The 13,060-nt window shown below is 43.3% G+C and overlaps 1 protein-coding gene across 3 annotated transcripts in view; it reads right to left on the bottom strand.

Moving 5' to 3' along the window:
* The window catches only part of STK32B (serine/threonine kinase 32B), a 489,957-nt gene that overhangs the window by 71,868 nt on the left and 405,029 nt on the right, over nt 1-13,060 (bottom strand). For all 3 annotated transcript variants that reach the window (XM_049886552.1, XM_049886553.1, XM_049886554.1), the window contains one exon: nt 6,960-7,049. In XM_049886552.1, the coding sequence (XP_049742509.1) occupies nt 6,960-7,049 (90 nt within the window). The remainder of the gene's footprint in view (nt 1-6,959; nt 7,050-13,060) is intronic.

The raw sequence follows: 13,060 nt of genomic DNA, 5'->3' as shown, positions 1-13,060 counted from the left end.
GATCAACTTACTTTTCGGAAACAGCTTAAAGGCAGTCAGGACTGTGGAGGAGGCTCCACGTGGGAGATGCTTCCCCCATCTCGCTTCTTCCTCCTCAGCCCTCCCATCTGGTGATGCTGCCTCTGGCCTCTGCCTGCCCCTTCCAGCATGGTGCTCCTCAGGCCTCGGAATTGGTCCTCTCCTTTCCTGCCTACTCTCTGGGAACTGGCCCACAGGCACATCTTTACTCCATCTCAGTGCTGGTCACTCCCCTTGCTGTTGTTGTTGAGCAATGTTGAGTCATTTCCGACTCTTAGTGACCCCATGTGACGGAGTAGAACCTCCCCCACAGGGTTTTCCTGGCTTTAATCTTTACGGAGGCAGATTGCTAGGTCTTTTCTCTGCAGTGCTGTTGGGTGGATTTGAACCACCAATCTTTTGGTTAGCAGCCGAATGCTTAATGGTTTACACCACCAGGGCTATTTTGGCCATGCTGAGTCCATCCACCCAAACAAACGAAAAACCCAAACCAAACCAGTTACCACTGAGATGATTCTGACTCATGGATACCCCATGTGTTACAGAGTAGAACTGCACTCCATAGGAGTTTCAATGGCTGTGAACTTTCAGAAGTAGATGGTCAGGGCTTTCTAGCAAAGTGTCTCTGGGTAGACTTGAACTACCAACCTTTTGGTTAACAGCTGAGTGCTTAGGTGTTTGCACTGCCCAGGGCCTCCCCCCTCCCCCAAGTCCACAGCTCTCTCCAAATGCCTGGAGAACATCTGAACTATTGTGAGGTCCCACAGACACCAAAAATTCAAATTCATCACTTCCCTCACCACCCCACAAACCTGCGGCTCCAGCTGTGTTCCCTACACAGCGAACACACCGTAATCCACTCATCCGCACCATCAGAAACCCGGGAAGTGGCCCTAACACCTCCTTCTCTCTCACTCTCCACCCTCTCAGCCTCTAAATCCTGTCCATTTGATTTCTCTTGAATCATAGGACAGTGATCTCCTGGGCCAGACTTGTCCCAGCTCTGGATCTTTCTGGGAAGGGATTTCAGAAAGGTCATCAACATCAAAAATCTTATTGAAATAAGTACTCAGTATCCTAAAGAGATTACTTAGAAGTGAACATGTTGTTGTTGTTAGATGTCATCAAGTCGAAACATTGCCTGATCCTGAGCCATCCTCACAATTGTAGCTATGTTTGAATCCATTATTGAAGCCACTGTGTCAATCCATCTCGTTAGGATCTTTCTCTTTTTCACTGACCCGCTACTTTACGAAGCCTGATGTCCTTCTCCAGGGACTGGTCCCTCCTGATAACATGTCCTAAGTATGTGAGACAAAGTCTCTCTATCCTTGCTTCTGAGGAACATTCTGGCTGTACTTCTTCCAAGATAGATTTGTTTGTTCTTCTGGCAGTCCGTGGTATATTCAATATTCTTCACAACATCATAGTTCAAAGGCATCGATTCTTCTTTGATTTTCCTTCTTCACTGAGAAGTGAACATACTTATTTATATGTATACCTTCCAGTCTTTTAGCTAAAAGCTAGTTCTTGTCATGCGGGGCTGGACTGAGAAGTGCTCTGGAGTTTTAGAATTATGCTGACCTGGGTTGACTCACATCAATGGTGTGAACTTGGGAAAGTCTCCTAACCTTCCTAAGCACCAGTTCCCTCAAATAGAAAATGGGAGTTTATATATATAAAATATAATTGTGCCTACCTTATGTTTGTGAAGATTCAGTGAAGATATGAATGGAAATCACCTAGCTCAGTGCTTCGTCACTGGTTGCCAACGAGTTGATTCTCACTCATGGCGACTCCAGGTGTGCAGAATAGAACTGCTCCTTAGGGTTTTCAAGGCTGTCACCTTTTGGAAGCAGATTGCCAAGCCTGTCTTCTGAGGTGCCTCTGGGTGGATTCGAATCACCAACTTTTTTGTTAAGAGTTGAGTGCTTAACCGTTTGCGCCACTCAGTGACTCTTGGCTCAGTACCTAGCATATAGCAAATGCTCAAAGCAAGTTGTTTATTATTTCTACCGTTATTTATAGCCAAACTTCATTCACTTATCTAATAAGCTAAAATTAATGACGTAAGCAGTAGATTCTGGGGAAATGGTGGCATAGTTTTTGAATCTCCATGAATCTGTACATAAAACCTGGCAGAGCAAATAGGCAGCTATACCAAAAACCCATGCACAATACCTATTACAGAATAAGTGACCAGATGTGACGGCAGCGATTGTTCAGTGGTGGAATGCTTGCCTTCCAAACGGGAGACCTGGGTTCGATTCCCAGCCAAGGCACCCCATGCACAGCTACCACTTGTGTGTCAGTGGAGGTTTGCATGTTGCTATGACGGTGAGCAGGTTTCAGTGGAGCTTCCAGATTAAGACAGACTAGGAAGAAAGGCCTGGTGCTCTGCTTCCAAAAACTAGCCTGTGAAAATCCTACGGATCACAACAGTCTGATCCACAAATAATCACAGGGATGGCACAGGACTGGGCAGTGTTTAGTTTTGGTGTGCAGGGGGTCATCATGAGTCAGGGGCTGACTCGACAGCAACTAACAACAACAACAACAACAAGTGACCAGGTGTCCTCAAAAACTTCCAATTATGAGTGGATAGGAACAAACTATCCATAGTGACAAGACCTCCATGGTAGCAATGTCTGTGCAGAAGGAAACAAAGGGACAGCATCTGAGAAATCAGAGACAGGGAACTCCGAAACAGCTAGGCCAATCTGAGAACAGCAGCTGAAATTAGGAGGAGACTGCCCATTCCAACACGAGGTGAGTGAACGGGGCCTCAGTAAGTTCTGAAGGAGCTGAAACAGTTTGTAACACAACAGCACTTTCAATCATCCAGCCGACGCTCCCTTCTAGGAAAGGAGAAACTGTTGGGATTGGACCACGACTGAGTGGGAAAGCGACCCTACAGACGAAGGGAATAGGAGGGCAAGATATAAGCGGGGGAGGAGAAAAGAGCCAGAAAATCTCTGATAGCAAGCCGCCTTAGATATTGACACTTCATAAAAACAACAAAAGGAGTAGATCTATTATGTTAGACAAACAATTCTGAGCCACATTCCCTTAGTTATTTAGTGCTGCTATAACAGAAATACTGAGAGTGGGTGGCTTTAACAAACACAAGTTTATTCTCTTGCAGTTTAGGAGCCTAGAAGTCCAAACACAGGGCGCCAGCTGCCAGGAAAGGCATTCTTTGTCTGTCAGCTCTGGGGGAAGGTCTTTGTCACCAAGCTACCCCTGAGTCTAGGAGCTTCTCAGTGCTGGGACCCTGAGTCCAAAGGATACTCTCCCCTCTTGGTTCTTCATTCTTGGTGGTAGGAGATCCCCCTCCTGTCTGCTTTCTTCTCCTTTTATATCTCAAAATAGATTGACTTAGAATACCACCTGATCTTGTAGATTGAGTTCTGCCTCATTAATATAACTGCTTCTAATCCTGCCTCATTAACGTCATAGAGGTAGGATTTACAACACATCGGAAAATAACATCAGATGACAAAATGGTGGACAATCACACAATGCTGGGAATCATGGCCTAGCCAAGTTGACAAACATATTGGGGGACACAATTCAATCCATAACATTCTACCCTTTGGCCCCCCAAAATTCATGTCCTTGTCACATGTAAAACACATTAACTCTATCATACCATAGCAAAACTCTTAAGTCAACTCTAAGTCCAAAATCCAAAAATTCCTCTTCATCTGTGAAATCTAGAAAATAAGTTATCTGCTTCTGAAATACAGCAGTGGAAGAGGCACAAGTTAGACATTTCCATTACAAATGGCAGAAATTGGAAAGAAAGGAGGGATAATAGGCACCAAGCAAGTCAAGAGAACATATTACATTAGCTCTCAAGTCTTGAAAATAATTCTCCTTTCTCTGAGACCATTTAAGCAATGGCCCTTCCCTCCAGATTCTGGGTGTTGACCACACTCTCTGGATTCTGGGTAGAGGCCCCTATGCCCTGGGCTTCAGCTCTGCCTTCCAGGCCCACTGGAAGAACAACTGTGCTCCCTCAGATTTGGGCAGCCCTATTCTTCTAGTCCATCTGAGTGGTAACTCCACCCCCTCAGCCCCAGCAGGGACCATTCTTCTGCCCCTTGGGTGTGGCAGCCGTGCCCCCTCAGCTTTGGACAGTGGACCTGGCCCAATCCTGCTGGCACTCATGAAAGGCAGTCCCACACTCCAGAACAGAGTTGTGAAGATCTGACTCTTTGAAACCTAGGAGGCTGTGGCCTCATCCTTTGAAACCGCATATGCCATGACTCCATCCTTTCTAACTCAGAGATCGTGGCCTACCCTTTAAGACTGAGGCAGCTCTGTTTCCTGTGCTCTTTGTATGTTCAGCTTCTGCATCATGGTTCTTTGGCCTCTCGGCCCCTTGGGCCTTGTCACCTGTATCTGCCCTACTGGGGCAAGTGTTCCAAAGCTCTTTAGCTCCACAGATAAATGCCTGGAGGCATTCCACTCCACCAGTAAACTCTGGCTAGAAGGCACTCAGCTCTCTTGCTCCCTAGGTCAGCAAACCCAGCTCCACAGATAAGCACCCGGAGGCACCTTACTCCACCAGGAAGCCTCCTGCGCCCAGCACTCAGCTCTCTTGCTCTGTGGGTCGGCTCCAGCGCTGTATCACACTGGTCTCCTGGTTCTGCTGCTGCCCTTTCCCTGTTGCTGCTGCTTTCCGTCTGCACTGTCTCCAGTGTAACAGCTCTCCTCACTTCCTTCTGAGTCCTTACCAGAATTGCCTTTGATATCCATAATTCCACCAACAGTCTCTTCAAGGCAATTTAGGCTTTTACTATTAGGCATTTTAAAACTCTTCCAGCATCTACCTATTCACAGTTTCAAAATTGCTTCTACACTGTAGGTAACTGTTAGAGCAGCACGCCACTCTCCTGATACCAAATTCTGCCTTAGTTAACTAGTGTTGCTATAAAGGAAATACCACAAGTGGATGGCTTTAACAAACCAAAGTTTATTCTCTCACAATTTAGGAGACTAGAAGTCTGAATTCAGGATGTGAGCTCCAGGGGAAGGCTTTCTCTGTTCGCTCTGGGGTAAGGTTTTTGTCACCAGTCTTCCCCCAGGTCTAGAAGTTTCTCAGTACAGGGACCCTGGGTCCAAAGGATGCTCTCCCCTCCTGGTTCTTCATTCTTGATGGTAGGAGGTCCCCCTCCTCTCTTTTCTTCTCTCTTTTATATCTCAAAAGAGATTGACAACCTAATCTTGTAGCCTGAGTCCTGCCTCATTAATATAACTGCCTCTAATACTGCCTTATTAACATTATAGGGTATAATTTACAACACATGGGAAAATCACATCAGATGACAAAATGGTGGACAATCACACGACACTGGGAATCATGGCCTAGCCAAGTTGACACACATTTTAGGGGCACACTATTCAATTAATAACACACACATCATCTCCAAAAAGTCTAGGAAAACAAATTTTGCATAGAAATGAGCAACAGAAAAGTATCAAATTACATATGCAGTTATTATAAGGAAAAGGAGAATAAGGAGAAGAATAACATCCTTACAGGCAATGAAACTTTACCAGAAAGATGAGCCCACAAAACAGATCAAAACTGTAACCTACTATTTCAAAAGAGTGAAAATGCATTGTGGTGGATTATTACATTAAAGGCCCCCCAATGAGTCAGGCCTCCTTGTATACCTACTCTGAGTAGTCCCCTCCCACACTGTCTCTGGTCTTGGCCATTGGCCTTTCTCTGAAGCATGGGACATCAGAAAACATGAAGCATGCAGAGACTTGATAAGCACACAAGCATTGGGTTTGTCTCCTTGAAACTCTGTGGCCACCATGTGAGAAAGCTCACTCTAACTCCTTGAGGATGAAAGACCATGCAGAGAGAGAGAGAGAGAGGTCCAGTCATCCCACTTGTCCCAGCTGAGCCCAGCTTCCAGGTGACCCACCAGCTTAATAGAGCTTCAGAAGATCCACCCAGCCAGCCCACATGATTGTGGGAAATAATACATTGTCATTGTTCTAAGCTGCTAAGTTTCGGCATAATTCGTTACACAGAAAGTAATACCTAATATGTTGTTGTTGTATGCTATCGAGTTGATTCTGACTCACAGTGACCCCATGTGACACAGTAGAACTGTCCCATTGGATTTCCAAGGCTGTAATCTTTCTCCCACGGAGCCTCTATGTGGGTTTGAAATGCTGACCTCTTGGTTGGTAGGTGAGCACTTATCTGTTATGCAACTACAGCTCCTTGATAACTAATATATAGGCATTAAGGATTAATAAGTAATATAAATATCAAGAAGATCATACAATATATGAAAGAATGATAGATTCTAGAACTTAAAATACTCAAAAAATAGGTGAGAGAACTCAGGAAAGTATTAGAAATAAAAGGAAAATTATTTCAGAAATAAAGACTTCACTAGAAAGCACACAGAGAAAATAAACACAAGAGAATGCCTTGAAGGAAAGATGAAAATGAGAAAAACTTCAAAGAAATGAAGGAAGGGGTAAAAAAGATTGGAGAGAAAATGACAAGTATTAAAGATTGGCAAAGAAGATCCAAGATTCAGATAATTGGTGTTCTTAACAAACAAAACTAAACCAAGAGCAGAGAATGCATACCAAAAACTGTTCTTTCAGAAAAGATCCAAAATATACTCTGGCAAAACCACTGGGCCAGGGTGTTCTGGCTGAGTGGAAGTTCTCCAGAAGTTTCCCAGGGGGTGGTGGTGGGGGGTGCTCCTATCAGAGGGGACAGCTTGAGTAAAGGCCCAGAGGTGCAAAAGAGCATAGCACATGCTGGGCACAGGAGCTTGATGTGGAGATGGAAGGTGGGTATGTGGGTGTGTGTTGGGGGGCAGACGAAGCAGGAAAGAAAGGCTGAGGCCTTGGGGAATGGTCCTACTCATGCTCTAAAAGGGGTCTGGAACACTCACCCATGTAGGGTTTGGTGCCAGCCATGGAGGAAGCCTTTTCTGAGCCTTTCACAACTGTTGCTATGTTGAAGTCCGTAATGTGAACATGTCCTGAAAATACAGAAACAGAAACTCTGGTTAGCAAGGGCTACAGGCAGCAGGGTCATTTCCTTGTATGATTTAAAGGTGTGATGTTCAAGGTAGGTACAGGAAGAAAATATTATTATAACTTTTAATCATTTTATGTTTTAGCTGATACTTTGAAAATGTCTATTTTGTGTGCATGTCTTATAATGTGAATTACTTTGATAGCTCTTGTTTTTGTTGTTAGGTGCCATCGAGTTGGTCCCTACTCATAGCAGCCCTATGTACAAGAGAATGGAATACTGTCTGGTCCTGCATCATCCTCATGTTTGAGCCCATTGTTGCAGCCACCATGCCAATCCATCTTATTGACGGTCTCTTTTTCACTGACCCTCTACCTTACCAGGCATGATGTCCTTCTCCAGGGACTGGTACCTCCTGATAACATGTCCAAAGTACGTGAGGCAAAGTTTTACCATCCTTGCTTCTGAGAAGCATTCTGGCTGTACTTTGTCCAAGACCGATTTGTTTGTTCTTCTAGCAGTCTATGGTATATTCAATATATTCTCCATAATTCAAAGGCATCAATTCTTCTTTGGTCTCCCTTATTCATTGTCCAGCTTTTGCATGCATATGAGGTGATTGAAAATACCATAGCTTGGGTCAGGGGCACCCTAGTCTTCAAGGTGACATCTTTGCTTTTTAATACTATAAAGAAGTCTTTTGCAGTCGATTTGCCCAATGCAGTATGTTGTTTGATTTCTTGACTGCTGCATTCCCTGGGTGTTGACTGTGGATCCAAGTAAAATGAAATCTTTGACAACTTCAGTATTTTCTCTTTTTATCATGATTTTTATTGGTCCAGTTGTGAGGATTTTTGTTTTCTTTATGTTGAGGTGTAATCCATACTGAAGGCTGTGGTCTTTGATCTTCATCGGTAAGTGCTTCAAGTCCTCTTCACTTTCAGTAAGCAAGGTTATGTCATCTGCATATCACAGATTATTCATGAGTCTTCCTCCAGTCCTGATGCTGTGTTCTTCTTCATATAGTCCAGCTTCTCAGATTATTTGCTTAACATACAGATTGAAAAAGTATGGTGAAAGAATACAACCCTAATGCACACCTTTCCTGATTTTGAACCACACAGTATCCCCTTGTTCTTTGTGAATGACTGCCTCTTGGTCTATGCTGAAACCTGTCCACCATGAGTGACCCTGCTAGTGTTTAAAATGCCAGTGCCATAACTTCCAGCGTCACAGCAACACGCAAGCCACCACAGTACAACAAACTGACAGATGAGTGCTGGGGTTTGGTAGTACATGCCAAATATATATTGTAAAAAAATATATTTATATTGGTATTGGGGGGTGCTATGGATTGAATTGTGTCCCAAAGAAAACATGTATTAAAATCTTGGCCATATGCTGTTATGATTTAATCATGTGATTAAATCAATTAGAGTTGGGTAGAGCAAATTATCTTCCACAATGTGATGTGATATGATCTAATAACTTTCCATAATGTAATGTAATGTCATGTAATGTAATGTAATCGATCAGTCAGGGCCATACCAGTGTAAGGTGGATCCTAAACCTAATCACTTCTGAGTTATAAAAAAAAGCAGATTAGACACAGAGGCACAGATGGGAGAAGACACACGCCATGTAAGGATTGCTTACGAGCCAAGGAACTACAAAGAACCAAGGAACACACAGAGCTACCAACAAAGATGGAACTGATATGCCTGAGATCCTGATTTGTACTTTTAGTCAAACCTGTGAGAAAATAAATTTCTGTCCTTTAAAGCCACTCATGGTATTTCTGTTACAGCAGCACTAGAAAACTAAGACAGGGGCATGAAAAAAAATTTTATAAATTGAAAGTTTAGAGACACTGATCTAAAGAATGAAAACTCCTGGCAAATAAGACAGGTCAGTCCCTTCATCTCTCAGATAGATTGGTGGTGGGTGGGTTGTGCCTGAGGAAGGGTGGGTGAAGAGGATTCTCATGCCCTGAGGACACTGCTTGTTTTGCTTCCTGTCTGCTGTGGTCAGAGGTATCCTTAGGACTACACTGGATGAATCTGGTATTGAGTGGGGTTAGTTGATACCACATTCCACTTAGCCCGAAGCAATGGCAGCAGCTGGGACATGAACAGGCTGGGTACAGAGTGTGGAGCAGAGCCCAGCACAAAGCAGGTATTCAAGAAATACAAGAAGGAAGGAAGAGAGAGATGTGGAGTCAAGGGAGGTGAATGGAAGGGAAGGAAAAAGGCGGGGAGGGAGGGTGGAAAATCCTGAATGGCTGGTATGTACTTTCTAGAGAATCTGGTGGATAAAAGAAACCAGCTCTGAGACTCTTGAATAAGAAATATAAAAATAATTGCATTTCTCTCTATTTACCTTTCATCATACCATGTGAAAATGGCTGGTTGGATTTTCAGCAAATCTGGGCTTTGGGTTTGGGATTGTTGTTGGGTGCTGTCAAGTCAGTTCCAACCCATAACAACCTTATGTACAACAGAATGAAACACTGCCCGGTCCCGTTCCATCCTCACAATCATTGCTGTGCTTGAGCTCATTGTTGTCAATACATCTCATTGATGGTCTTCCTCTTTTTCGCTGACCCTCTACTAAGCGTAATGTCCTTTCCAGGGATTTATCCTTTCTGATAACATGTCCAAAAGTATGTGAGACATAGTCTCACCATCTTTGCTTCTAAGGAGCATTTTGGTTGTCCTTCTTCCAAGACAGGTTTGTTCATTGTTTTGGCACTCCATGGCATAGTCAATATTCTTTGCCAACACCATAATTCAAAGGCCTCAGTTCTTCTCTGGTCTTCCTTATTCATTGTCCAGCTTTTGCATGCATAGCAGGTGACTGAAAACACCATGGCTTGGGTCAGGTGTGCCTTTGTCTTCAAAGTGATATTTTTGCTTTTTAACAGTTTAAAGACATCTTTTGCAGATTTGTCCAATGCAATGTGTTTTGGATGGTAGGACTTAAATGCATAGGTGGACGGCATACACAAGATTGACTTAGAGGGGGACTTAGAGTGTTCCTTCAAGAGGTGGGAAGATACCTTCAAGAGCAGGTACAACTGAGGCATGCTCACAGGGCCATGGGGCTGCCTGTGGGAGAGGTGTGCCCAGTGTGGTCAGCTGAGGTGGGCAGAGAGTGCCAGTTGTTTCACGATAAAGCCCCAGTCACAGGCCTGGTTGCCAACACTGATGTGTGAGCAAGCTGCTCTGCGGGGGTCAATCTGTCAAGTGTCCCCAGGTGAGCTGTAGCAGCCAGGTATTTATTTAGTGATGATCAGCAGTACTCTTCAGGTGCTTGAGGGTAAAGCTTGTTTCTGAGCTAGGCCTTTGCTGGGAACCCTTTCTAGCCAGACGCTACAGTGTTCCCTGCTATGTAGTGTTCCTAGAACACACCCAGCCTGGTCCAGGCTCTGGGGCTTCCTTGGACATCACCCCCTTTCAATCATAAGCAGCACTACCTGTAAAGAGGCAGTGCCATGTAGTGGTCGGACACACAGACTCTGAGCCAGACTGCCTTGGTCTGGATCTCAGCTTTGTTGTGACTAGCTTTGTGACCTTGGGCAAATAACGTCTTTGGGCCTTGGTTTCCTCATCAGTAAAATGAGGATGATGATAATAAAATACCCATCTCAGAGGAGTCAGGAGTTCTTACACATGCAATGGTTAGAGCAGCACCTGGCATGCAGAAAGCAGGGAAGTGTCTTCTTCTTTTGTTTCTTTTTTTATTGTTGTAAATATATATATAACACAAGTTGCCAATTCAACATTTTTCACGTGTACAACTTAGTGATATCAATTACATTCATCACGTTGTGCAACCATTATCCATCATCAATGCCGAGTTCCCCATCGCCATGAACAGAAACTCACCAGTTCCCAAGCAACGGATCCCCTGCTCCCCTTCTTTCCCACCCCTGGTAACCACTAATAAACTTTAGTTTCTACACATTTGCCTGTTCTTGTCATTTTATATAAGTAAGGTCATATAATATCTGTCCTTTTGTGATTGACTTACTTCACTCTGCATAACGTTTTCAAGGCTCATCCACATTGTAGCATGTATCTGGGCTTCATTTCCCTTCGTGGCTGAGTAATATTCCATTGTGTATATCTTAGTTATCTAGTGCTGCTATAACAGAAATACCACAAGTGGATAGCTTTAACAAAGAAAAGTTTATTCTTTCACAGTCTAGTAGTCTAGAAGTTCGAATTCAGGGTACTGGCTCCAGGTGAAGGCGTTCTCTCTCTGTTGGCTCTGGAGGAAGGTCCTTTTATCAGTATTTCCTTGGTCTGGCAACATCCCAGCAAGGAACCTCAGGTCCAAAGGACATGCTCTGCTCCCGGTGCTGCTTTCTCAATGGTATGAGGTCCCCATGTCCCTCTGCTCATTTCTCTCTTTTATATCTCAAAAGAGACTGGTTTAAGACACTACCTAATCTTGTAGACCTCATCAATATAACTGCCGCTAATCCATCTTATCATAACATAGTGATAGGATTTACTACATATAGGAAAATCACATAAATTGGTGAACAATCACAAAAAATGGTGGATAATCACACAATACTGAGAATTCTGGCCCAGCCAAATTGATACACACATTTTTGGGGGACATAATTCAATCCATGGCAGTGTGTATGTACCGCATTTTATTTATCCATTTAACATTTAGGTTGTTTTCCCCTTTTGGATGTTGTGAATAGTGCTTCAGTGAACATTAGTGTTTGTGTGTCTGTTTGCATCACTGCTTTCAAATGTTTTGGGTGTCCACCTAGGAGTGGAATTGCTGGGCTGGGAATATAAGTCTGTGCTCTTAGCATTATTACTCTGCAGACGCTCAGCTCAAACCCTATGTCCTTCAGCCAGGGCCGATCCGACCCTGCATCCTCCCACTTCCTCGTTTCTAATACTAATGAACAAACAAATCTGCAGTCCTTCTTTCAGGCTGAGGTATGTGAGGGTGGTTTTCTACTGTTTCTCTCTCTCTTTATTATTTGAGCTATGAAAGTATTGCCAGCTCAGTGTAACAAGTCAAAGTATACAAAAATGTTTTTGAGCGATCCCTTTCAGCCCCCAACATGTGTGCCAACGTAATCACTCACACCCATTCAGTTGGCTCCATCTGTCCTTGTCTCTGCTTGTGTGAACATGTATCCACATATGTTGGGACTTTGGTTTGTTCTCACAATAACGAGGTCATACTCTATGGGTCATTCTAAAAGTTACTTTTGCATTTAGCCATAGGCCATGGACAGCTTTCCAAGTCACTACACACATCTACCTCTTTTTATAAAAAATATTTTATTGTATTGTAGGTGAAAGTTTACACAGCAGATTATGTTCAGACTTAACATTTTTTATACAAATTGTTCCCTGACACTGGTTACAATTTTCACAATGCGTCAGCATTCTCATTATTTCCATTCTGTTTGTTCCGTTTCCATTGATCTAGCTTCCTTTCCCCTCCTTGCCTTCTCATCTTTGCTTTTGGGTAAATGTTGACTGTTTGGTCTCATACAGTTCACTGTTTAAGGGAGCACTTTACTCATGGGTGATATCGTTTATTTTATAAGTCAATCTATCATTTGGCTGAAAGGTGACCTCCAGAAATAGCTTCAATTCCAAATTCAAAGGGTAACTTAGGGTGATAGTCTCGGGGATTCATCTAGTCTCTATTGGTCCAGTTAGGTTGGGTCTTTCTTAGGAAGGGTAGCTATGAGTTGGAATCAACTTGATGGTAATGGGTTTTGGGGCACCTCTTTTTAAATAGAGACCCACAATCCCTTATCCTCAATTCTAAATCCAATTTTTTTTTGTAGTTTATTTAGCGATAAACCTGACTTTAAATTTATCTTTATAGTTCTATTTATTCCACTTAGAGTGAATATCCATGTTTTGCTGTAGAAACATGAATGTATTTAATTACAGGGTACTCCCCCTAATAGTTATAGGAGTGTTACATAATATATAAGAAGTCCCTGGGTGATACAAATGGTTA

This window comes from Elephas maximus, chromosome 5, assembly GCF_024166365.1.
Source record: "Elephas maximus indicus isolate mEleMax1 chromosome 5, mEleMax1 primary haplotype, whole genome shotgun sequence".
Classification (NCBI taxonomy): domain Eukaryota; kingdom Metazoa; phylum Chordata; class Mammalia; order Proboscidea; family Elephantidae; genus Elephas; species Elephas maximus.
Note: the sequence above shows the minus strand (reverse complement) of the source record. Positions and strands in the feature narration are given on the sequence as shown.